The sequence below is a fragment of the Polypterus senegalus genome, chromosome 8, assembly GCF_016835505.1.
Source record: "Polypterus senegalus isolate Bchr_013 chromosome 8, ASM1683550v1, whole genome shotgun sequence".
NCBI classification, from domain to species: domain Eukaryota; kingdom Metazoa; phylum Chordata; class Cladistia; order Polypteriformes; family Polypteridae; genus Polypterus; species Polypterus senegalus.
Genome location: NC_053161.1, coordinates 171958062 through 171983584, shown reverse-complemented (window position 1 = coordinate 171983584; position 25523 = coordinate 171958062). Strand labels below are relative to the sequence as shown.

At 39.4% G+C, this 25523-nt stretch overlaps 1 protein-coding gene across 3 annotated transcripts; it reads left to right on the top strand.

The window, feature by feature from the left end:
* Positions 1 to 394: 394 nt before the first annotated feature.
* Positions 395 to 19327, top strand: LOC120533463 (gastrula zinc finger protein XlCGF7.1-like). Of its 3 annotated transcripts, none has more exons than XR_005634496.1 (4): positions 395 to 521; positions 7571 to 7929; positions 15102 to 18090; positions 18419 to 19327. XR_005634496.1 is itself a non-coding variant. In XM_039760379.1 (3 exons), exons 2-3 carry the CDS (start codon positions 7608 to 7610, stop codon positions 15617 to 15619), a joined length of 840 nt encoding a protein of 279 aa, XP_039616313.1. In that variant the 5' UTR covers positions 395 to 521; positions 7571 to 7607; the 3' UTR covers positions 15620 to 19327. The 3 variants fall into 3 exon arrangements, 1 of the variants encoding a protein (XP_039616313.1); XR_005634495.1 differs by having other exon boundaries at positions 15102 to 18584; positions 18800 to 19327; XM_039760379.1 differs by having other exon boundaries at positions 15102 to 19327.
* The last annotated feature ends 6196 nt before the right edge of the window (positions 19328 to 25523 follow it).

Here is a 25523-nt window from a genome sequence, read left to right as displayed (position 1 = left end):
ACCCTCTGACAGAAATCGACAATACATACTAGCTACAGATTTTAAAATCACTGAATATTTACAGCGTTTACTAAGGAGTGTCTTGCGCTTATCCTGTCGTGATGGCTACGTGGGCTTTGTGAACTCTAAAGTGTAGCGCCTCTCAGCCCCTCTGACATGATCGAGTTGAGGTAGAACAGAAACTGGATTATTACAACTCTAAATACGATCGTCAAGGATTACACTTTTATACCCTCTTCGTCACACCACAAATGACTTTTCTTTGCATTCATCGTCTTAAAGGGCTGAGAGACAGAAAAGGAAATCAGAAACACGAAGATTCATATAAAGGACAGCGAACGAACGCGCGTGCACGAACGGTCGGCAACGCAACCTACGTGTGACGTCATCAAGCGCGACGAAAACTGCAGTCACCGCGCGCCTGGTGTCTCTAAATTTGAGAAGTAATCTGGAGGCAGTGATCGAGACTGTGGGCTTTTGTCGTTGAGGGAGCGATCTTTAACCTAGTCCTAGAGGTAGAGGTAAGCGTTCCGAGCTCCGGTCTATCACTCTTTGAGATGTGAGGTTTTGCATTCTTTACGCGACTTGAATCACAGACAAGTGAAGTCATAAAGACCCCGCTCGAGTGAGCTTCTCTGTGTCGCGTGTAACAGTTTGCGGCTCCACGTGGATCCCATTTCAATCCTAAAGCGGCCACGGATTCATTCAGCTCAATTTACTTAAATTAGAATTTCAGCTTCTTCAGACAGAAATAGTAAAGCAGCTACGGTAACACATACAACACTTAAATGAAATTAGCAGCCATTGTGTTAAGGAACATCTGTTCTAAATAAATACATCTATATATTGAAAAGCCTTAACAAAGTAATATATATTTTTATATATGTTAAAGTGGAATTTTAAAGGTGTTAGTGTAGACAAAGTTTATTTATCTAGCTATCTAGTTGTAGTAATTAATAAATCAATGCACAAAAGTACATAAATGATGGTATCGCTTTGTGGTAAGTCTTATTTTATAAGCATAATATTTATCTACTATCATACTTAATTATTGCGGTGGGCTGGCGCCCTTCCCGGGGTTTGTTTCCTGCCTTGCGCCCTGTGTTGGATGGGATTTGCACCTGCAGACCCCGTGACCCTGTAGTTAGGATATAGCGGGTTGGATAATGGATGGATGGATACTTTTATTATATAGTGCTTATCCGAGCTAAATGATGCATTGAAAATAACAAGACACTTTAGAACATTAAAGTATGTTAAGATAGAATATCCAGTGTTGACTCGATGGTCTTGAACCCTTGCAGATTTTGTTTTTCTTCAATTTATCTGGAGTTTTATTTTTTTCTGCACTCCCGGCCATCCTTCTTGCCAAGCTCCTCTTTAAAAACTCAAAATCTTATTCTACAGGGTGGCCCATATTTATGTATATGATTGAAAAGGCGTTATTGTCAGGAAACTACCAATGTGGGCTACAATCACATTAGATTTTTCCAAATATTGAGCAAAAGTCAGAGTTGGCAATCATATCAATTAACTGGTGAAGCAGTAAAATGTTATAAAATCATTTATTCAAGAACAGCAATTTTTGTCTCATAGCTAATATATTGTAGACCATTAGAACAATCTAGACAAGAACAGGACATTCAGCCCAACAAAGCTCACCACTCCAATCCACTTAATTCTTCCAAGTCAAGTTTTGAAAGTCCAAAGAATCCATCATGCTACTTGGCAGCTTATTCCAAGTGTCTGTGGTTATCTGTGTAAAGAAAAACTTCCTAATGTTTGTGCAAAATTTACCCATTACCAGTTTCCAGCTGTGTCCCTGTGTTCTTCTTGAACTCATTTTAAAATCACAGTCTCGATCCACTGGACTAATTCTCTACAGTAATATTAATCACTTCAGTCATATCTCATCTTAATCTTCTTTTGCTTAAACTGTAAAGGCTCAGCTCTTTTAATCTTTCCTCATAATTCAACCCCCGTTGCCCTGGAATGAGCCAAGTCGCTCTTCTCTGGACCTTTTCTAGCAGTGCTATGTCCTTTTTGTAGCCTGGAGACCAAAACTGCACACAGAACTCCAGATGAGGCCTCACCAGTGTGGTATAAAGGTTGAGCATAACCTCCTTGGACTTGTACTCCACACATCAAGGCGCTATATAACCTGACATTTTGTTAGCCTTCTTAATGGTTTCTGAACACTGTCTGGAAGTTGATAGTGTTGTTTCCTAAGTCCTTCTCATAAGGTGTACTTTTAACTTTCAGACCTCCAATTGTAAATTCAAACCTTAGTTTTACTTCTTATTTACATTTAATAACATTGAATTTCCTCATCCACAACTCTGCCCAGGTCTGTATGCTGTCCAAGTCCTATTGTAATGATTTAATAGATTCCAGATTATCTGACAATCCACCTATCTTGGTTTCATCTACAAACCTAATCAGCTTGTTACTTATATTCCTATCTAAATCATTTATAAATCTTAAAAATGGCAGCAGCCCTAGCACACTGACCCCTGTGGAACACCACACTTAACATCACTCAATTCTGATGAGGTTCCTCGCACCATCACCCTCTGTTTCCTGTGTCTGAGCCAATTCTTCACACACTTACAAACAACACCCTAATCTCCTATTTCTTTTAGTTTGATGCGCAACCTATCATGTGGCACCTTATCTGAAAGTTCCACTCTGATCATATACTTTTATTGCTTCCTAATAGAATTCCATCATGTTAGGGGAAAAAAAGCCTTCCTTACTTATTCCTTCTATTATATTTTCTGTGATGCATGTTAAGCTTGCTGGCACTTGGATCTACCCAGTCACCTTTCTTTTAATATTTGCCATTTTTCAATCATTTGGAATGTCCACATTGCACAGTGACTTCCTAAAAATATCCATCAAGAGTCTACATATGTAGTCACTAACCTCCTTAAGCAGTCTGTGGTAAATATGATCTGGTCCTGGTGATTTGTTTGATTTCAGCCTATTTAATCTCAGCAGCTCTTCTCCCTCTACAATTTATGAATTCCTCAGTTCCTCCTTAGTAGTCCTTTTTACTGCTGAGTGGTTATCTGCTTCCTCACATGTGAAGACTTCAGGAAGCATCTGCATGGAGAGCATCTGCTATTTCAATGTCTGTATTTTTAAATTCCCCTTTTCTATTCCTGATGCACTTCAGCTCCTCCTTGACTGTTCTTTTACTACTAATTTTTTGTTGTCTCATAGGAAAAAAAAAAATCAGGAAGAGTAGAATTGTTTCGGTTAAGTAAAAGCCAACTCATTAAAAAATGTTTATGTAGTGTAGACAATTTTATAGATTAACATACTAATTTTACAGGGTCATAATAGCTGAAATGTTAACCCACCAACTTTTTTTTTGTTTGTTTTGTTAAATGAAATTTCATCTGCAGTCGTATTTGCCAGAAGGAATTTTAAGAAACCTTTTTATCCAGTGTGACACCAGTAGGGTGTGTACCAGCCACCCAACCTGCCACAGACAGACACAAGAGGCACACTTGTAAAAGCACAAGCTTTTTATTATTCTTCCCCACGTAAGAAACACCTTCCCCATTCCCCACAGTCACAACACAGTCCAAACAGCACAAGCGCAATTCTTTTTCTTTCTCTTTCCATTCTCCTCCACTCCACCTCGGCAAGCTTCGTCCACCTTCCACCCGACTCTGCTGCCCCGAGTAGTGGCTGCCGGCTCCTTTTATAGGTTACCTGGAAGTGCTCCAGATGCTCGATGACCTATTTCCGGTAGCACTTCCGGGTGTGAAGGAACAATCGCCCATACAGGCTCAGGAGCAGCTGTAGCACCCCCTGGCAGCAACTACGGATCACAACAGGGCTGCACCAAACTCCAACTCCCATGAAGCCCTGCTCCTGTTTATAGCACTCTGGGGGAGGTAACGCTCTGGCCACGCTTGATCCCCCAGTCCTTTCAGCTTGGAGGCATCCCCGGACGTCCACGACACCAGCTAGTTGTAATAGTTTGATTGAGTGTGTGGATTTCAAGGGTATGGAGTCATCCATATATTTATTTTTTTCTATACACTACCTTATCTTTGAGTCATATTGTTTATCAAATTAAAAGAAGTTTTGACCACATTCACATATCCTTTTTACCTTTACACTTTGTTTCCTGCCACTGTTATTGACATTCTTGAACACTGTTGCCCAAGTGTGAATTACTGTCTTTCTAGCACAGACAACTTGAAAGTAACCACTGAAAAAGTGGCATGCTTAGAATTACTGACATTGTTTCACTACATGTGATGGAGACAGTAATTGACAAATCTGTATAACTGCCTGTGCTCCTGTTATTTTAAGTACTTTAAATGCTGAAATAAGCTTACTTTAAATGTTGTTTTTCACACAACTTGGAATACAAAGTACACAACCAGTATGAATCTGACATGGGAAAAAGAAAATGTAATATGGCGCAAGTTATGAGTGATGAGCACAGCGCTAGAAGGTGGTTCACTCACGGCATTTGCACGGACAAGGCAGACTTGACAATGTATACAAAGGCAAGAAGAAACCGCCCGCTTACTTTGTTTGTGCTGCATGAAGATACTGACACACATCTAAGATTGTACTGTGCCGAATGTGGAAGGACTGCTACAATGTATTCATTAGTGAAGAATGGGTCTCTGTTTAAGGGGATAAAACGATATGACACGACTGCAGCTAAAATGTAATGCTGGTGCATGTACAGAATCGAATATGGTATGAAATTTGAAGGGAGATTTTTAGACTGTTTTTCTAAATGTTGCCCTCATAGGATACTGACAGGTTTGCTGCTGTATCAGACACTTTGTGCATACTGAGCTGTAGGCCAGGACAGAACACAACTGTTCAGCTTAATTTTAGCAGGGGAAATACTGAGTTGATGAGGAAAAATTTAGAAGGGAAAAACTAGGATGAGATTTTAAATATGAAGACAGTCGAACAGCAGTGGATCGTATCTGAAAGTGTTTTAAATCTCCTGTGATATTTATAAGGAGTAAGAAATTTAAAGATAAATCCACAATAGCTAAATAAAGAGATTAAAACAAAGCTGGAAAGAAGAAGAAAAACAAAAGACGAATAAGGTGTATAAGACAGATAACTCCATTACTAACCGTAAAATATTTTAGAGCATGAATGCAAGCATTAAAAAGAATATTCGCGAAACAAGAAGGCAGATCAAGGGAAATAATTGTAAAGTGCAAATGCATCTTTCTGCATTTTAGTAATAAAAAAATGAAACAAATAGCCAGGATCAGGTAACATTTATCCTCAAGTGTCTTAGGAATTTAGTGAGTGCATCTATAAACCCTTTATACATATTGCATTGGGGAAATTCCTAAAGAATGGAAGATAATGTTCTGTTATAAAAAACTAGCGACTGGGAGCCCGATCGAATCAGGCTACAAATTCTACATTTGTGAAATCCATACTTTCTCTGCAAAGAATTTTTTTTTTTTTAAGTCCTTGAAATGTTTTGTTATCATGGCACTGATTTGTGCTTTAAATAGACCTTTTCAGCCAATGTAATTAAGAGCTGCCTGTTTAAACGGGGCTGCAAGACGTGAACTCAGCTCTTCGGCGCACCTCATTTGATTTTTTCCGGCAAACAAATTTTCAAAACAAACCGTATTTTACGACTCTAATCAGATTCAGAGCAATAATTATGTTGCCGTGGTCATTTTAGATCGGAGATTGGCTAAAATTTAAACAATGACCATTGTCAATACTCGGCCGTCATTACTCAGTTTGCCAATAGATGTCAGAAGGACGGATGCCAAAACCGAACTGCCCAAAGATAGATTTCGATGTACCAAGCAAATGGTGATACGTTCTAAATTACTTACAGTTCCAGAGCTGTCGAAGGGTTTAAGTCGGTCGATGATGTTAGTCCTGGAAAGTACGCCCCACCAAACCAAAGTTTCAAAAACCAACCGAACTTACTGTTATCTGCTCGAACCAATACCGACTTACTATACTCGGCCCTCCAGCTGCGTCACTGAAGCATTCGAACATTCTTAGCCAATCATGCATTACTGCGTCCGTGTTTGCCAAGTTATGTTCTAACTACAGAGGCAGAGTCCCATTGCATGGTTCTAACTTGTATTGAGTCGAGGTATTGACACGAACACCATACATACGGATAGTATCAAATTATATATAAGGATGGGTGTTCAGAATGATTCAGGTCACTGTAGTCCAGTAAGTTTAACAAAACTGCTAGAAGAATGTCGCCTGGTATCCCAGGTCACCCAATTTAATACCCACTACTAGGTGGCAGTATTAGTGTGGTGTTGATTTTCTGGGTTGATGTGCTCATTAGTTCTGCAAGACGAAATTGTTCCAATATGAAGCTTTATTCTAATTTATTGAAAACAGTGCTGAAATTTTGTTTGAGATTTTAAAGAGTAGTCTGCAGACGTTCACTACGACTCAAATCCTTTAACTGATGTCCTCCCATCATTAAGCACATTTTTTTCTGTTTTATTTTTAAACCTTCTGTTTACAAGACCATCCATTTGTTTTAAAACAGTGATGAACATAAACACAAGCCATTCATTTTAATAATAATAATTGGATCGAGTAGGAGAGTATTACGTTAATAAATTCAAAGTCTACAGTGGCAAATGCCTTACTGTGTATGTTATTACACGTTCACTAAGCGGGATGCTGGATATTTTAGTTCTTAGATTTATGGAGGACTGTATTCATGAAGTCTATTTTTTTGTGTTATTAAATCATTTCACCTGTAAAAAGCTGCAGTTGGATGTTCAGTGAATCAGGATGCAAATCATTTGTGTCGAACATCTCAATAGAAAGCATTCAGGAGTAGAGCCCGGTGCTCATTTACTAATTCGCATGTCCCATTATTTGTATCTAATTATCTCAGGCTCCATAACCACAACACAATGCGGTGGCAGCAAACCCTCATGTAGCCGGCGAGCAGCCCTGCAAGTTACGTATCAACTTACCGGAGTACAATTATCAATACTGCACACTAATTGTTTTCAAAGTAAACTCATTTTATTGCATGCTTTATACATCTTTATGGTAGAATGCCTGTTTTTGTTGAATTATTTTGATTTGCTGCAACTGCACACATTGCACTCTTTTCCCCGAAAAGTGCCTTATTATGGTGCCTGCTCTCAGTGTTGCAATCTAAAATAAGATGTGCTGGATAGTCTCATTAAAAATCTGCTTGATTTTGTTTTACAGTGTAAATTTGCCTTAATATATCCCTTTATTCTACTAAGTTGTTGATTCATTATCACTTCTTACGTTAAAATAATTGGTGAAGCAAATCCACTGGCCTGCCATGTAGCACTTTTAAAGACGATACATGTAGGCCAAGTATTGAATACCGGAGGGCCTCCTCAAGCCTGTTGTCCTTTCACTCCACACTTGATATGAAGAGTGAGGATTTGCTGTAATGTGATTTCCTTGAACTGCCTGACTTGACATAAATTTTAACTGAGTTAGTGCTATAGTAAGAAATTGAAATGTCGCTTGACTTGAACTGGTGCAGTTATGAGGGAATTCAATTGTGTTCTTTTAACAGCAAGGAAGATGCAGTTGACATTAACTGTAACACCAAGATGGATGTGAAAGAGGAGACGTGTGAGGCTGACATAAAGACAATGGAGTTAATGGCTGTAAATATTAAGAAGGAGGACTGTGAATGGGAGCCTGTCCACCCTAACAAGGAGAGTCCCAGCATTAAGGAGAAGGATTATGAACTGGTAACTGTTGATATTAAAGAAGAGGCCAAGGAGACGTCTGTCAGCATTGAGCCGCACGGACAAAAAAGTATGGCGAGTACGGAGCTCAAGGTGACATCTGACAGAAAGGGGACTAAAGGAGAATCATCTGTTAGAACTCGGGGAGACCAGCCATCATCAGTACAGCAGTCTGGAAAAAGTAAGTGTGTGTGTGTGTGTGTGTGTGTGTGTGTGAAAGAGAAGTCTTGTGTGGTTTATGTGAAACTTTGCAGTGAGGTCTGATACTTTATGGTGAAAAGTGAGGAGACTGTTTCAAACACGTTTAAGAATGTGAGAATTTGAGTCTCCTATTAGACTGTCCAGCTTGTGATATTATTGTCTGGGTTTTAGGCGGGTGCATTGCTTTGTTTGTTAATGCTGGCCGTGGACTGGCCAGAATTATGTTCCCCTCCCCCCCTTCATTGTTCGCTGTTTTTTTTTTTTAATTTATTTATGCCTCTCTTTACTTTTCAACAGGTTGTATCTCTATTACCAGTAGTAAATGTGTGTAAGCACTAGGGATGGTCTGATCAGAATTTTTTTTTTTTTGATCTGATGCTGATCATTACTTTCATGTTACTAGAATTGACCAGTTCAGATTGGTTTTCCATTTATTTATTTCTTTACTGCTAAGCTCCTGCATAACCAGGCATGTAGAAACCTTATGTTATCTATTGAAGTGTTAATCTTGGTATTTTCACATGTGAACTGCAGACCAAATTATTACCTGGTAATTGTTTTATTAAGAAAATGACATTCTGCAGGCTTATCATTCAGTGATCATAACATATTAAAATAAATACAATTCCCATAAAATACATACTTTAACTAATAAAACATATGCACAACAAATTTACCCTTTATATATGCATATATAAAGTGCTTTTCAGAGGATGCGTCCTGTAGCTCCGTGTCCCCCATCTTGTATTTATTATTAATGTTCCTGTTTCCCACATGTAATTAAACTCCATTTTTCAAATGTCCATCCAGTTCAGAAGCTTGTCCAAAACTTTCTGAATTATTTTTGCTGCTACCTCGGTGTTTGTCTTTCTTCCAGTTTTATTTTTATCTGTGAATTTCACATACATACATACATACATACAGTTTAACTGTTCAAGTTCGGTCACATCGGATGGGGAGTGTTGGTGGTCTGCTATCTTCAAATCTTACCACAGATTTTCAGTGTGGTTAAGGTCTGGGCTCTGACTGGCCACACCTAGACAGTCACTTTTTTGTACTTCATGCACTATGTGATCAATTTTGCTGTGTGCTTCGGGTCATTGTCGTGTTGAAAGGTGAACATTCTGCCCATCTTCAACTTTCTGGCAGAGGGTAGCAGGTTTTCCTCAAGAATTTGATGGTGTTTTGCCCCATCCTTTTTTCCTTCTACCCTAACAAGAGCCCCAGGCCCCCCATAACAGGATGCTGCCCCTCCATGCTTTACTGTAGGTATGGTGTGTGAAAAGGATAAAGAGGAATATAGGCCAGTCAGTTAGTAAGACTGAGACAGGGTGAGAATAGCGAGTAAAGTAAAAGAGCAGGCAGGAGGCAGTCAGGTCGATGGTGGACTTCTTTTATTATATTGGAGGTGTCCAGTGGTCAGCGGCAGGGTACTGTTTATGTTGCGACATTCAGACAAAAAGCCAGTTGGCACTAGGAGACTCTAGATGGTTAGAGTTTCAAGTCCGCATCCATACAACAACCGGTGATATATTTTCTTCTTTATAGATGCTGCTATATGAAGATGGCTTCAATGCTTCCAATTAAATCTCATTGTTTGAGGCATTATGTGTGAAACCAGCACCAGGGTATGATGGAGACTAATTGTGGCACAAAGCATATCGCCTGACATGAGGCTCGTTAAAGCATTGTAATAACATTCAAATCATTTTTTTTTTTAATTTTTGATTTTTAAAATCAAAAGTTATTTTCCATTTGCTTTAATGACATGGTCTTAATGTTAAACAATTGATAGGGATTTCGGGTAAATGGGACAGAATCAGATGCAAAATTATATTTTTAGATCACCATAGAAGCTTTTAGAAAAACTACTCTAAGTACTCTTGTGGATCAAAGTGCAGAGTTGCACGGCAGAAAAAAAAAACTATGTTCTGAAAGGGTCTGGGTGTAATTTTTCATAAGCATATTCAAATAGTGACATTCACTCTGGCAACCCTATGATATACCGGGTTAAAACTGTAGCTATGCTAACATTCTTGGACTACAATGGGAATGGAGTTTATACAAAATTAGGGCACAGCACAAACGACTGACAGGTCACATAATCACCCCCACTGACTTATAACCTGGGCAGATGAGTGAAGAGTGTGCAGTGTCTTGGACAGGGGAAAAAAAGAGCTGCTGTTATATTTGGTGTGGAAAGTGAGGTGTCATATGAAAGGAGAAAGGTCGGTACAGCTCAAGAAATGCATACTTAGCAAGAGTGCAGTGGCTATGAGCTTAGGTGTTGCTTTGCTAGAAGGAAATAAGGAAGCGAAGAAGTAGTAGAAAAAGTGGTGTCCTCGGATCCAATACAGCTAGTAGCATGACTGAGTCCATCCCAAACACCTCCATAAACAATTGAAAATTGCACTGCAAACAATATGCTTTATCTTGGGTTTCTATATCTCTCCGTATCCATTACATAAACTCTAGCTCTTTAGTCCAAGCTTTTTGAAAACAGCAGACCAGCAATGCTGAATTTTCTGTGGTTGATTGTCTTTCTTTTACATCTCACTGTGCTGTCATAAATCGATTTCTTATATTGTAAGCAGTAAGCACACACATTTGCATCATGGCCGTTGGTGGGTTGTAAGACTACCAATAAGAAGCTGCAAGGTCAATTATCAAATAAATATATTTAATTAAACCAACCTGTAATGTTCTGTGTGAAATTCTGGGTTTTTAATGTATTGTATTGTGTTATGCCTCTCAGGCTCTCTGCTTTTAACTTTGCCCTTAATTAAATTTAATGTATTGGTCTAATGGGCACACCAGGATCGATTTACAAGCTGTGCCCTTTAAATAGGGGAAGGATCCATGTTTCTAGATTGCAGATGCTTCCCCTGAGATGTGTTTGAGAAGTTGCATTCTTTGGTAGATGACTCTTTTAATACCCTTTTCAGAGCCTGTAATTATATAGTGTTTTAAGATGTAAATTGTATGTATTTATTTTATGTATATTATCCCGAAACATGTCAGGCTGATGGACAACAAAATTAATTCAGTATTAGAAGTTTTAATTCTGGACACTATGGTTACTTCATCCCTTTGGATTGTTTCATTTATAAATATGGGGGTTCATGCCTGATCTGGTATATGTTTTTATGACATGTTTAAATTGTTGGAAGCCTTTGTGCTCAACTTGTAATTTTATATAAAATATCTTTGAATGTTGTAAACTTTAATATGTAATACAGGCTGGGTTAATTAAATATATTTATTTGATAATTGACCTTGCCACTTCTGATTGGTAGTCTGACAGAACGTATGTAGCTGGATTTATATATTTTGGTGGTTTTGTATTATCATGTGTGGATTCTTTCCAAATTTAATTTACAGGCACATACAAGAGGAATAACCAGCTCTATCCATGCATTACATGGCAATTGATTTATAGTGTTGCTGTCTTTAATGGATTTTTTTTTTTTTTTGGCCAGTCAGATGTATTTACGGAATTAGAACGAAGCTTCACTTTTACATATTGTCTGAAAATGTATGGATTGTTTGCAACACTACCCTCCATTATTTCTTCTTCTTCTTCTTCTCCTCCTCCTCCTCCTCCTCCTCCCATTAGGGGTTGCCACGGTGGATCATCTTCTTCCATATCTTCCTGTCCTCTTCATCTTGTTCTGTTACACCCATCACCTTCATGTCCTCTCTCACCAAATCCATAAACCTTCTCTTAGGCCTTCCTCTTTTCTTTTTCCTGGCAGCTCTATCCTTAGCATCCTTCTCCCAATATACTCACCATCTCTCCTCTGCACATGTCCAAACCAACGTAATCTCGCCTCTCTGACTTTGTCTCTGAACCGTCCAACCTGAGCTAACCCTCTAATGTCCTCACTTCTAATCCTGCCCATCCTCGTCACATCCAATGCAAATCTTATCATCTTTAACTCTGCCACCTCCAGATTTGTCTCCTGCTTTCTGGTCAGTGCCACTGTCTAGAACCCATATAACATAGCTGGTCTCACTACCGTCCTGTAGACCTTCCCTTTCACTCTTGCTGATACCCGTCTATCACAAATAATAATTATAATTCTTTGCATTTATATATAGCGCTTTTCTCACTATCACTCCTGACTCTCTTATCCACCCACTCCACCCTGCCTGCACTCTCTTTTTCACTGCTCTTCCACAATCCCCATTACTCTGTACTGTCTTCCAAAATTATTTACATATGCATTCACGTCTGCAGACTTTAAACTGGGACCACACACAACTGATGAAAAACACAAAAGCAAACACTTAAATAAATGTCATAAACACAAAAACTGTACACATTAATAATGATCTTTCTAATATATAAAACTTAAAATCTGTGTGTGCGCATGTGTGCGTGCGTATATATGTTGTGGAAACCAGGGTGCACGCCACTCCCCAAACCCCGACACAGTTTTGCCACACAACACCTTTATTCACGGCAGGGGTGGCGCTCATCACCCAACTCCAACCCCCCAATACACAGCACAGTTCCCAAGCACCAAAGCATACAAGTCCCTTTCTTCTTTCTTTCTTTCTTTCTTCTTCTCCATCCACCTTCACTTCTCCTGGCAAGCTTTGTCCTCTTCTACCCGACTCTGGCTCCTTGAATGGAGTGAGGCGGCTCCTTTTAAGCAGGTCCTGGGAGTGCTTCAGGTGGTTCATCAGCATTACCTGGAATCACTCCCAGGTGTGGAGGAAGTCCACTGTAGAGCTCTGCAGCTCCCCCTGGCGGCCCCCACGGATCCCAACAGGGCTGTGCCAAACTCCATCTCCCAGTGTGCCCTGTGGGAATCCAAGTGCCGACGGTTAGCCAGGAGGGCTGCCCTTTAGCGTCCTGAGTATGGTAATGCCCTGCCAATACTCTCTCTGCCCGTCACAATGTTCAATCTCATCAGTAATTATGGCACTTAAAACCTTTCTTCTTTTAATTTTCTACTAATAATTCTATTATTATTTCTATAATAATTCTATTAGTATTTTTCTCACTACTCAAGGTGCTGTAGTGAGTGTGGAGCCACTTTAACCACCACTAATATGTAGCATCCACCTGAATAATGCGACGGAAGACATTTATTTCACCAGTATGCTCACCACACATGAGCTATTAGGTGGTGAAGTGGTTACACCCTGTTCTTTATGAATGATGTTCAGGGATCTTTCATGACCACAGAGAATCAGAATCAACATTTTATGTCTCATCTGAAGGACGGTGCTATGTTTGCAGCACAGTGTCCTCATCACTGCACTGGGGCATTGGGGTCCACAATCTGACTTCAGGGTAAGAACTGCACAGTTGCACAGCTATTCGGCAGCTGTAGTCAGGGTATGCTGGACTAAAGTAGTGAGTCTTCAACCTCAGACTGAAGGGGGCACTTCTAATATTAGCAGGCAGATCATTCCAGAACTTTGGAGCACTGGAATTAAAAGCTCAACCTCCACTGTTATTTTATTAATCCTTGGAATCTTAAGTAGGTCCACATCTTGAGATCTTAATGTGCGCTCAGGTTTGTAAGTCATAAGTACAGGTAAGCTAGACCTTGGTCATTTGTGGCTTTATATGTTAAAAGTAGGATTATGAAATCAACCCTAAACTTAAGTAGAAGCCAGTGAAAGGACTTTTGAACTGGTGCTATGTGTTCATAATTTCCAGTTTATGCAATAATTGTGACATCAGCATTTTGAAAACAGTGCAAGCTGCATAAGAAGCGATTTCAACAGCCAATGAACACTGCATTGTAGTAGTCAGCTGTACCAGAAATAAATGCATAAATAAATCTCCTCCATGCGTTTGAGACCTTCTTACAGTGGCACGTATGGATGTGCCATCCTGGAGGAGGTGGACTACCTGTGCAACCTAAATCATCTGTAGGTACTGCGTCATGCTACTTGTAGTGACAAGGACATTAGCAAAATGCAAAACTAAAGAAGATGCAGCCAGGTAGGATAAGGAGAGAGCAATTGTGTGTGTCCATCATTCCCTTTTTGGGGGTTTTCTTGCTGTTGCCTCCCCTGTGCACTTGTTCTCACTTTCATTTGCACCAAAGCGGTGAAGTTGATCCACAATCGCTTATGCTTCCTAACTTGACAGACTGATATCCCGGAAGATTCATTGTCTGGGATGATTAAGTGTTCCCTTCACCTTTTTGAGCAGTAAATCTGTTTTGCAGTCAAGTGGTTTTAATCTAAATTTAGAGTAATATCAGGACACATTCTGATTATTAAAGCTGCATTTCGCATGCTTGACATGGCACTCTCTTTTCAATATTGTGATAACTAAAAATGATCACTTTTTTATCTCTATTAATCAAATAAAATAAGAACAAAATTTTCAATAGTATTAACTCTTTCGAGGCATATGTCGACTTATAATGACGATCAGCTGATGCTGGTGCTTTTGTTTTTGATCTCCAAATGCCTCACATCAAAATCTCAGTGCGATACGTCCAAGTCCAATTTAGCAATAATATGCAACACTTTATCTATGGAGTATTTTACTTTGCACATTTGCTTCGTGCTCTTGTCAGACCCGCCTTTAGCTCCACCAGCTGGCACCTGCACGAACACAGATGAAAAAATATTCAGCCCTCAAAGAGTTAATCGAACTATGATGATGCAGTTCTGTAATTTAGTTTTAGGATACGTTTAGTATTTTTCAAGTTAAAGTTATTACTTCACATTCATGGTATAGTGTATAATTAGCTTGCCACACGAATTGCATTGTTAAGTGAAGCATTTTTTATACATTTTAAAACATAACTGTCCTAATTTTGAATTTTTTGATACAGATGAAGAGTACTGGTGTCCCAATGTGAAAGCAAGTTTTTAAAAGACTAGGCTTATCCTTTACCAAAATGTGACCAATAATCTTGTCTCTCTTTTTTAGCATGTGATCTATTTAGTTTACTGTTTCACTTTCTCCATTTCAGTGATTATCCCCATGTGGTGAGTGGCTGTACAGAAGGTGAAGTTAACAAGCTATAACCGAAGTATTCTGATGTCTTATGGTTTTAAAAGGTTGTCCAGAATTGCAACCACCATTTACAGACTTTAATGTTGTGACTCAATATCAGTAATAAGACAGTGGATTGAAAAACAACACTCTTCTGCTTTTATTTTTAACTACAGGAAACAAACTTCACTGCTGTTCTGAATGTGGCAAACAATTCTCGCTTATGAGCAATCTCCAGAACCACAAAAACATTCACAGAGTAGAAAAGTCACTTTGTTGTTCTGTATGTGGTGAACAATTCTCTCAAAGGAGTGGTCTACAGAGACACATCAGAATTCACACTGGAGAGAAGCCACATTCCTGTTCTGAATGTGGCAAACAGTTCTCACAAATTAGCAATCTCCAGACCCATAAAAGGATTCACACAGGTGAAAAGCCATATTGCTGTTCTGAATGTGGCAAACAATTCTCTCACAGGAGCCATCTTCAGAGCCACACAAGAATTCACACAGGAGAGAAGTTGTATTTTTGTAATCACTGTGGGAAAGAATTCTATCACAGGAGTAATCTTCAGCGACACATCAGAATTCACACTGGAGAGAAGCCATATTACTGTAATGAATGTGGCAAACTATTCTGTCACAAAAGTACTCTTCAGAAACACAGCAGGATTCACACTGGAGAGAAGAAGTGACTTACTACAGGGACAACTTTCCTGCTCCCAAAATCTTTTACAATGAAGTCTACCATGTGAAAGTACTTATCAACACTTGAGTAGTAATTAGGGTGATTTTTTTTTTTTTACTTCTTTCTCCCTCCTTTCTGCTTCTTCACCTTTCAAATTTACTCCTTCAGTGCTCTAATGCTGAGAGAAGTAGTGGCTTACTACAGGGACAACGTTCCTCCTCCCAAAGCCCAAACAAACACATTTTCCAAAGAAATTGTGGTCCAATAGCTTGCCTCTCCACCATCTACAAACTATGCACAGCAATAGACGCAGAGTGAAATTAATGAAGTATACCATCTTGATGCCAAAAAAAAACAAAAAGGAAACAAAAGAAAGTTGTATGGAACTCAAGACCAGCTACTATTAGACAAAGTGATCAAGAAATGCTGTAAAAGCCAGAAACCATACAATGGCATGGGCTGATTACTAAAATGCAATGACCGTGTGACTCACTCTTACATCCTGAAATGTCCACAGCTATACAAAATCCACCCCTTTCTAGTAAGTTTTATCATAACCACCATGCCTCACTGGCAAATAGCCCTGCAACTTTACCATGACAAAGGACAGATCACTATGCCACACATAAAAATAACGAGTGTCTTTTTAAGCATTAAACTTTGTCACCCCTACTGTTCTGCCCAGTATTAAACCAATTAAGCACTGTCCTAAATAACCTCGGCCTTGGATTTATTATCAGCTGTTGCAATGAACCAGAACCTCACACAGTCACTCACCTCTAATTTATTGATAATTTGAAATTGTTCAGCTCCTGCAGCTACACTTAGCAAAAATGTTTTCAGATGACATCAGAATGGCATTTCAGCTTGACAAATCTGCCAAAGCAGTCCTCATTAATGGAACACTAATCTCCACTAAAAATGTCAACCTCAGTCATTAGTGTGCTATTAAAAATGTAAACCCAGACAAAACATACAAATACCTGGGCATTTATGAAATGGCAGACCTAAACTATAAGACACTAAGGCAGCTTGTGATCAAGGAATAGATCAGCAGAACAAAATGAACCCCTAGGAACTTCCTCACAACACGTAACAAATGACAAACTGCAAATCATTCTGCAATCTTGGTACTGTTCTGCAGTTTTGGTATAATCAACTGGCCACCAAATGAACTTCATAAACTGGACGTCAAAACATGAAAACTGATGCATGCATACCAACTTATATGCAAAATGCAGTGAAGCACAAGAGTCTATATCCCATGATTAGAAGGAGGTATGGGCCTAACTGAAGTGGACTGCACTTCTAGATCAGCAATAATTGTACTACAGACTTGCCTGATGAACGTAAAGGATCCAAAATGTACAAAAAGTATTTAATCATGAAGCTCAAAACAACATTCACAATCAGTTTGCTCAGCTGTTCCATACAAATGAGGAAATGACAGAAACCCCCCTGCCTTGTGCAGCGATGGACAGTACAATATGCTAGGAAGCAGAAGAGAAAATTATAAATATTAAAATTGTGAATACCACAAGTATAGTGGTAAGCTTGCTGCTCTCCACCAACGTCCTGTGTGTATCCTGAACCTACTCCTGCATGGTTCATAAGGAGTAAACTACAACCAAAAGATGAATGCCTAATCATGGCTGCAAAAGACAGAGGCTTGCACAGGAAGTGGTTCAGGACATCAATAGAGGAAAAAATCTGCATTACCATTAAGTGTCACTTCTCCCAAACACGACAAGAAACTGCCACCCATTTTCTTGCTAGTTATGAAGCACTGATGGCTGAAGGATTACTGTATATACAAAGTGGCCAGGCTCATTCACTGGAGAATCTGTAAGAAGTGCAACTCACTAGCACCAGAAGGATGCTGGGACCAATATACAGACCACATAATGGAAAATGAGGAGGTATTACTCCCTTGGGACACACCATGCCAGAAAACCAGATATAGTCATTGAAGAAAAACAGCGTAAGAAAGCCCGGATAACAGAGGTATCAGTTCCAAGTGATTACTCAATTCTGAGAATGAAAATAACAAAAATAACAAAATATCTTCAAATGTGGAACAAAAAAAAAAAAAATCAGAAATCATGCCCTTGTTCTGGGATCAACAGGACTAATACAGTGAAGCTTTCAGGCCCATCTTCACCATTACTCCATCTGAATTTCAAACAGCAGTGTTATTGGCATTAATGCAGGTGCTACACCAAACTCTTGCTGTGAACTTAAGGGGATAAAGAAATAAAGCAGAACAACCAACCGCACCATCTTGACTAAAGAGTGAGGTTCAGTCATGTTTTAATAGTGATCACACCAAGAAAACTTTGAGAAGTTAACCCACAGAAGTATTGTTGTAATGAATATTGTACGCTGTCAAGAAGCTGGACACCAAAACAGGAAAACTGCTTCCATCACATCAAGTATTATAGTAGAAATTGTGTATTCCAAGACTTTACATCCTTTAAGGTAGGTACATTGGCAACTCCAGATTGTCCCGGTGTGAGTCTGGATGGGCACGTGAGGGGTCAATGTGATAAACTTCCACCTGGTAACCCACAATCAAGGTTGGAAGATTTTTCACCCTAAATGATTCAATCACTGATTAGTAAATTAGCAGATTTCAAAAAATGATTGTTTTTAAGAATCTGCTTTTCTACGCTTTCAGTAATTTAGTTGCAGTCTAAAGTATTGCTGTATTTGAGGAATCACTGTTAAGCTAAAGTTTAAACGTTGTTGTTTAATATGTTTGAAGAAAAAAAGACAATTGATCTTGTGGATGTTTATTTAAATAAAGATTGAGCGTGAAGAGGATCAGAGACTGCTTCCGGAGATCAGTGGTCAGCGGACTGCTGCATGGAAGAGATGTTCAGTTGTTAAAAAAAGGCAATTGTGAACAAGAAAAAAGCATCATGGTGGAATTGGGAAACATAATGTGTTAGCTGATTTTGGAGACGTCACTGGTATGTTAAAAAAAAATCCCCCTTTTTAATGTGTTTCTGACTAGTGATGGCTGTTATTTATGTAAAAGATTAAGTTAATGTGCAATATCGTGCAAACGTGTTTATTTTTAGTAACTAGTGCATGTTTGAAATAATAAAGGAGTGTATGTGTATACAAAATTGTTATAATATGAATGAAAATATGAGTTTTCTTGCATTTTCTTTGTTTATTTAAGGTTATCAACCTACTCCTAACCCTACTCCTGTTCCTGTTGTTACTATCGCTCCTGCAACCAGTTTATTATTAAACAGCATCAAGGAACAAAAAGGAAGAGATGTTCCATGTGTCCTCTTTAATCAACTAAAGGCCTTTTTCAAGTTTGGGTAGACATTGATGTAGTAAACCTAAATAACTTGACAGTCATTTTGCCGACAAGCATCCTGTAAACAGACAGCTGACAGTCATACTTTAGGAGAGAGTGAAGATAGGACTATTGGCTTTTAGATTAAAGAAAGTGGAGAAAGAAACTGAGAAATGGGAATCTAAGGAGTGAACCAGTGCCTGGTGAGGAGTGGCAGAAGCAGACGTATATGATGTCCAGCTGATTTTGGTGTGGAAGAAAAGAGAAGCATATCTTTGACAGAAATTAAGAGAGAAGCTGCTTTAATGAGTTCAGACCTTTTCATTTAAAGAGACCCTTTGTCAGAGTGTGGATTGTGCCCAAGCTTGTGTTTAGTGTAACGGATCATATTTTAAAGGATTAAAAAGAAGTAGATAAGGAAGAATTTGCTCTTGCTGTTTAGTAAATAATAGGCTTTAACCTAAGAGGCAATTTTTGTTTTGCTTGTAAACATGTTAAGAATATTTATCTTGTATATTTTTGAAAAACATGTAAAGGATGTTTCTTTAAAGTTTCAAGCAAACTAAAACACCAAACCAAATCAGTTACATTCTCTGAAACCCTTTTAGCACCAGGGAAAAATCACACAAGAATAGAACTTCATACTCAGTCATCATGCAGTGATGAAGGCCTTGTGAAAGGTGGTCTTATTTTTCTCAGCCATTGGAATGTCTTCTGCTCTAAAAAAATATCCTTTCCAAACAAGATGGACTACATCTACAAGAGAAAGGAACCAATGTTGTAGGAGATGGAATATTCAGGGAAGTCTACAAGTATATACATAGATTCTGTAGGGTGTAGAGAAACTAAGGTTGACACACACACACACACACACAAACACACGAAAAGCCATCCCTACCTAAAACAAAAACATGAATACTTTGGAAAGTGATAGAAAATGAATGAACAAGAAACTACAGTATTGACCTGGAACTCTGATGTTGTTGGAATTACAGGGATGTGGCTACTTGAGAGTGATGGAGAGGAATACGATATTAGTTGCTACACAAGCTTCAGGGGAGACCAAGAAGAATGTAAAATTTTACATGATTAACCCTTAAACCGCCACAACCGGCTATAGTCTGTTCCCAATGCAATTTGCCTGCATGCCGCAGCCAAGTATCTTCAGCGGCATACATTCGTTGAACGCCACAACCAGCTATAGTCGGTTCCCAGTGCAATGTGCCAGCACACTGGAGCTGATCAGCGAGTGCCATACAAAAAGTATTTGGTGTCCGGGGGTGCATTAACCACCCAAGTATGTGGCAATTTAAGGGTTGATAATCAATAAGACACCCACCCCAGGATGACAAATTAATGCAGATAATGGGGTGTAGGGCCTCTGTTTCACGTTCTGGTCAGTACAGCAGAAATATGAAGAGATCTGTAAAATTTATGAAGAATACTCAAAAATTGGTGGAAGTCTACGTTAACACTTTCTCTGTTGTGGTTTGAAAAGTGTCTGAGACCTTGCTTTCGCAAATAACCCAGACACACTTGTTGAAATAAACAAAATAAATACAATTTATTTATAAGGATAGTAGAAGACGGATATATGGTGTCACACATTTCACATAGAGCCAAAGCAAGGTTTGGGGCAGCCACCCGTATATTATTTTCCTGGCTGCAAATTGCAAATAAAGGAGAGCACTGATGTGCACAAACTGGAGTCCAAAACAGAACTAAGGGACTATGGAAAAGGTGGGGGTTTTTAATGGTCAGGGTAGGAAGTAACTTCAAAGGGGCCGGGATCGGAAAGGTCTTCAGCCATAGGCTCGTGAGAACAAGGGGGCCGGAGCCGGCAAGGCCTTCCTCTATACAGTGTGGTCCAGATCTAATTATGCAGATCCAGATTGTCTGGATGACTTTGATTTATGCGGGGATGATTCCAGTTCAGCGCAAAGAAGATTCTTCATGTCGTCAGTTCACACACTTCTCGATGGTCCGGGACTTTTCGGGTGATTTTCTATGTAATAAACTTAATAAGTTGTAGTGTAATGAAAATTGCATAATTAGATCTGGACCACCCTATAGGTCAGGATCCGGAAGTGATGTCAACTGGGCCAGGTGGAACTTCCTGTGAATGGTCTGCAGGAAAGCAAGAAAAAGAGTTGGTGCACTCTGCCACATCCCGGTCAGATTCAGAATTGCCTTACTCAAGCCTTTTAGCTGCCTCCCATGTGCACGTGTCTGACAATGGAAATATGCAAATCAGTATATACTAAATGTATATAGATATTTACAGTTGAAGTCAGACGTTTCCATTCACTTAGGATGAATTCTTCAAAACTCACTTTATAACCCCTCCACGGATTTTATACTAACAAACAGTAAATTTGGCATAGTGTTTAAGACATCGACTTTGTGCCGGGCAAAAGTAATTTTTTTCAACAATGTTCACAAAGCTCTGAAGATTTCACTTTTTGTTGACTATATCACTATTCCAGTGGGTCACAAGTTTACATACGCTGTTAATATTTGGTAGCATTGCCTTTAAATTGTTTAACTTGAGCCAAATGTTTTGCGTCACCTTCCACAAGCTTCTTGCAATCAGTTCCTCAATTTAAGGCCCATTCCTTCAGACTGAACTTTTGTAACTAGGACAGAGATGTAGGCCTCCTTGCTCACACACGCTTTCTCAGTTCTGCCCACAAATTTTCAATTGGATTGAGGTCAGGGCTTTATGATGGCCACTCCAGTCCCTTGACCTTGTTGTCCTTAAAGCCATTTTACCACAACTTTGTAGGTCTGCTTGGGGTTATTGTCTATTTGGAAGACCTCTTTGTAACTGAGCTAAAACTACCTTGCTGAGCTCTTGAAATGCTGCTGCCATATATCTACATTATTTTCCTTCTTCATGATGCCCTCTATTTTGTGAAGTGCACCGGTCTATCCTGCAGCAAAGCACCCTGACAACATGATGCTCCCACCCCATGCTTAATGGTTGGGATGGTGTTCTATGACTTTCAAGCCTTACCTTTTATCCTCAGCAATGATCATTATTGCCAAACAGTTTGATCTTGGATTCATCAGACCAGAGGACATTTCTCCAAAAAGTAAGATCTTTGTCCCCATGCACCATTACACGCTGCAGTCTGGCATTTTTTAGCAGCTTTGAAGCAGTGACTACTTCCTTGCTGAGGTGCCTTTCAGGTGATGTCCATTAACTACTTGTTTTAAGGTGGATGTCGATACTTGTCTACCTGTTTCCACCAGCACATTCACAAGGTCCTTTACTGTTGTTCTGGAATTGATTTGCACTTTTTGTGCCAAAGTACGTTCTCCTCTAGAAGACAGAATGTGTCTCCTTCCCAAGCGGTATGATGGCTGGGTGGTCCCATGGTGTTTATACTTACATATTATTGCTTGTGAAGATGAAAGTGGAATCCACATGTTTTTTCTCTGAGGTCTTGGCTGATTTCTTTTGATTTTCCCATTATGTCAAACAAAAAGGGAGTAGGTTTAATGGTAGGCCTTGACATACATCCACATATTGACTCCAGTAAGGCTAATTGGCTATCAAAAGCTAATTTTATAATTGCCTAAAGGCTTGGCAGCATTTTTTGGGAATTTACCAAACCGTTTAAAGGCACAGTTAACAAAGTGAATGTAAACTTGTGACACAATGGAATTGTGATATGGTCAATAAAAAGTGAAATAATCTGTCTGTGAAAATTGTCCTACACAAATTAGATGTCTTACACAAGTCAAGTCAAGTTGGGGAGCATGCACTGGTACAGCACGTTGCCGCACCCACTACATGACGAAACAACTGGTTGGCAACCCCTCAGGCAGACACGCGGTCCAGTCCCACCCTCTGGAAATGACCCTCTATCTGCCACAGCCAGGTGTGTTACGTGGGCAACCCCTTGGCCTGGTCCAGCCACTTGGGTCCCCAACAATGAGGATCTTATGAGCTGGATCACCCTTGAGGAAACACGCCACATGGCCATAGTGCTGTAACTCACGCTCCCTCAATATTCAGGACATGTGCCTCATTTAAGACCCCATGAGCAACACAAAGTCAAACCAAAGGTACCCAAGGATTATTCGAAGAGACACAGTACCAAAGGAGTCCAGTCTTCGTCTCAGGTCACTGGATAGCATCCATGTCTCGCAACCATATAGCTAGACATGAAGCTCCAGGACTCTAAAGACTTGGACCTTAGTCCTTTTGCATAGATATCAGGAGCACCATGCATCCCTTTCCGTGACCTCAAGAAATGCTCTCCCACCCATGCTCTCCCAATCCGTCTACTGACTTCATAGGAAGAGTCACCAGAGACATGAATGTCACTGCTAAGGTAAGTAAACCTCTCAACAAGGTCAACACTCTCTCTGCAGACAGACACACTGCTGATAGTCATGCCTAAGAGGTCATTATAAGCCTGGATGTTGGTTTTTATCCAGGACAGTATGCCGAATATATACTTTATCATATAAAATCTGTGGAGGGATTATAAAGTGAGTTTTAACACATTTGGTACATTTTGAATGAATAATAAACACATTGCACACATGGAAACAATGACCACAGATGTAAAAAAAGCACAATAAGTAGGTAATGTAGATGTGTACCATATAAAGTTTACTTAAAGAAAATAATCACAGATTTAACAGAATATGAAGTCGGCAAATCATTTATTAAATATTAAAAAAATTGGTACTTGTGTACTAAACGGACGGACGGAGCCCAACACTAGAATGGGTAGGGGGAAAATTTCTATATATTTTTTTTTCATCCCAATAAATATGTTATTAATTCGTGAAAACAATTGTATATATGTATTTCTATGATATTCCAATTTCTTTTTATCCCAATAAATATGTTATGAATTTGTCATGCCATCCGTCTGTTTAGTACACAAGTACCAAAAAATCACACAGCCTCTGATATTCAGTTCTTTGAATTGGTTACTCCAAAGCACTGCCCATAGTGCCCTAAAGAACACTTTGTTCTTCTTGCAGTTTCCTCCCTACAGTATGTTGTTCAGATAGGTGGTTTAAATCGAGCACTTTGTTAGTGGAAAGGTGGTAATGTAAGTCTGTGTTGTTTTCAGCAAGAAAACAAAGAAGTTCCAAATAATTGCCTCTATTTCTGGATCCTGTGTTTTTGTCGTGTCCCCGAAATAAGAGTTCCCATTTACCCAAAAATATGACACATCCTATCAGTCTTATCAATATCTCCCTATTTTTCTTCGCATATTCATTGTGGAGGTCCGTTTCCCTGAACACTTGTTTGTTGATCTGTAGATCCACTTGGGTTTCCCCAAATGTTTGCAAAAGCACCCTTTCTTGTAAATATCCGTCTGTGCTCTGATGTCTCGCTACTGCCTTGGCTAGACAACTCAAGTTTGCAAGTTCAGTATGGCTCCAGTCACCAAGTCGATCTGTTGCAAATAGCTGCCATTCCCAGCAATATAATTTTCAGTGCTCCTCGGGAGCTGCAAGCCCCTTACCGCTCGTCACTATCCGATCTGCGGACAACCTGAGCCACGCGCCCATGTACATGCATGCACAGAGCTTTACTATTACAACCATAGACATAGAATTACTAGACGCCGCATGACCAGCAGCATCGTATGTCAACGTTGCTGCCATATTGCGAGTGGCACTGCTGTGGAGTGAAGTAATGAATAAAGATGCCTCACGCATGTGCTGCTTGGGATTCTACAAACCGCTGTACACTCCAAACCAGATCCCGGGGGATTACATTTCATAGGTAAGGCTGTTATATTTGGCCATCAGAAAATCCCGTTTTACAATTATCCCTCGCTATATCACGCTTCGACTTTCGTGGCTTCACTCCATCGTGGATTTTAAATGTAAGCATATCTAAATATATATCACAGATTTTTTGCTGGTTTGCGGATTTCTGCGGACAATGGGTCTTTTAATTTATGGTACATGCTTCCTCAGTTTGTATGCCTAGTTGATTTCATACATGGGACACTATTGGCGGATGGCTGAGAAGCTACCCAATCAGAGCACGTATTAGGTATTAAATAAAACTCCTCAATGATATATGATATGCTTCCTGCGTGGTGCTTCGCACATTTAAAAGCTCTAACAGCCCGTATTGATTTTTGATTGTTTACTTTTCTCTCTCTCTCTAAAATTCCACGCACTCCTTTGAAGATAAGATATGTTTGCATTCTTTTAATTGTGAGAAAGAACTGTCATCTCTGTCTTGTCATGGAGCACAGTTTAAACTTTTGACTAAGGGGTGTTACTTCATGTCTAGAGGGCTCTAATAATGTTATAAAACGTATTTAGAAGGTCGTAAACAGGTATTCAATGCTCTAACTGCGAAAATATTAGATTTATAAATAAAGAATCCTACTTCGTGGGAATTCATTTATCTGTCTGGAGCGGATTAACCATAATAAACTAGGGTTTACTGTATAACTATGCGGAGAATATTCATAAAACAGTGTGGGAGAGTTTCTAAGGGCTGTAAAAGGCGCTATATAGCGCCCGACCCGGCACAGACTTACGCAGAGGCACGTGTAAAACAAACAGGCTTTTATTAAAGAGTTTGACAAATTACATCATTAAA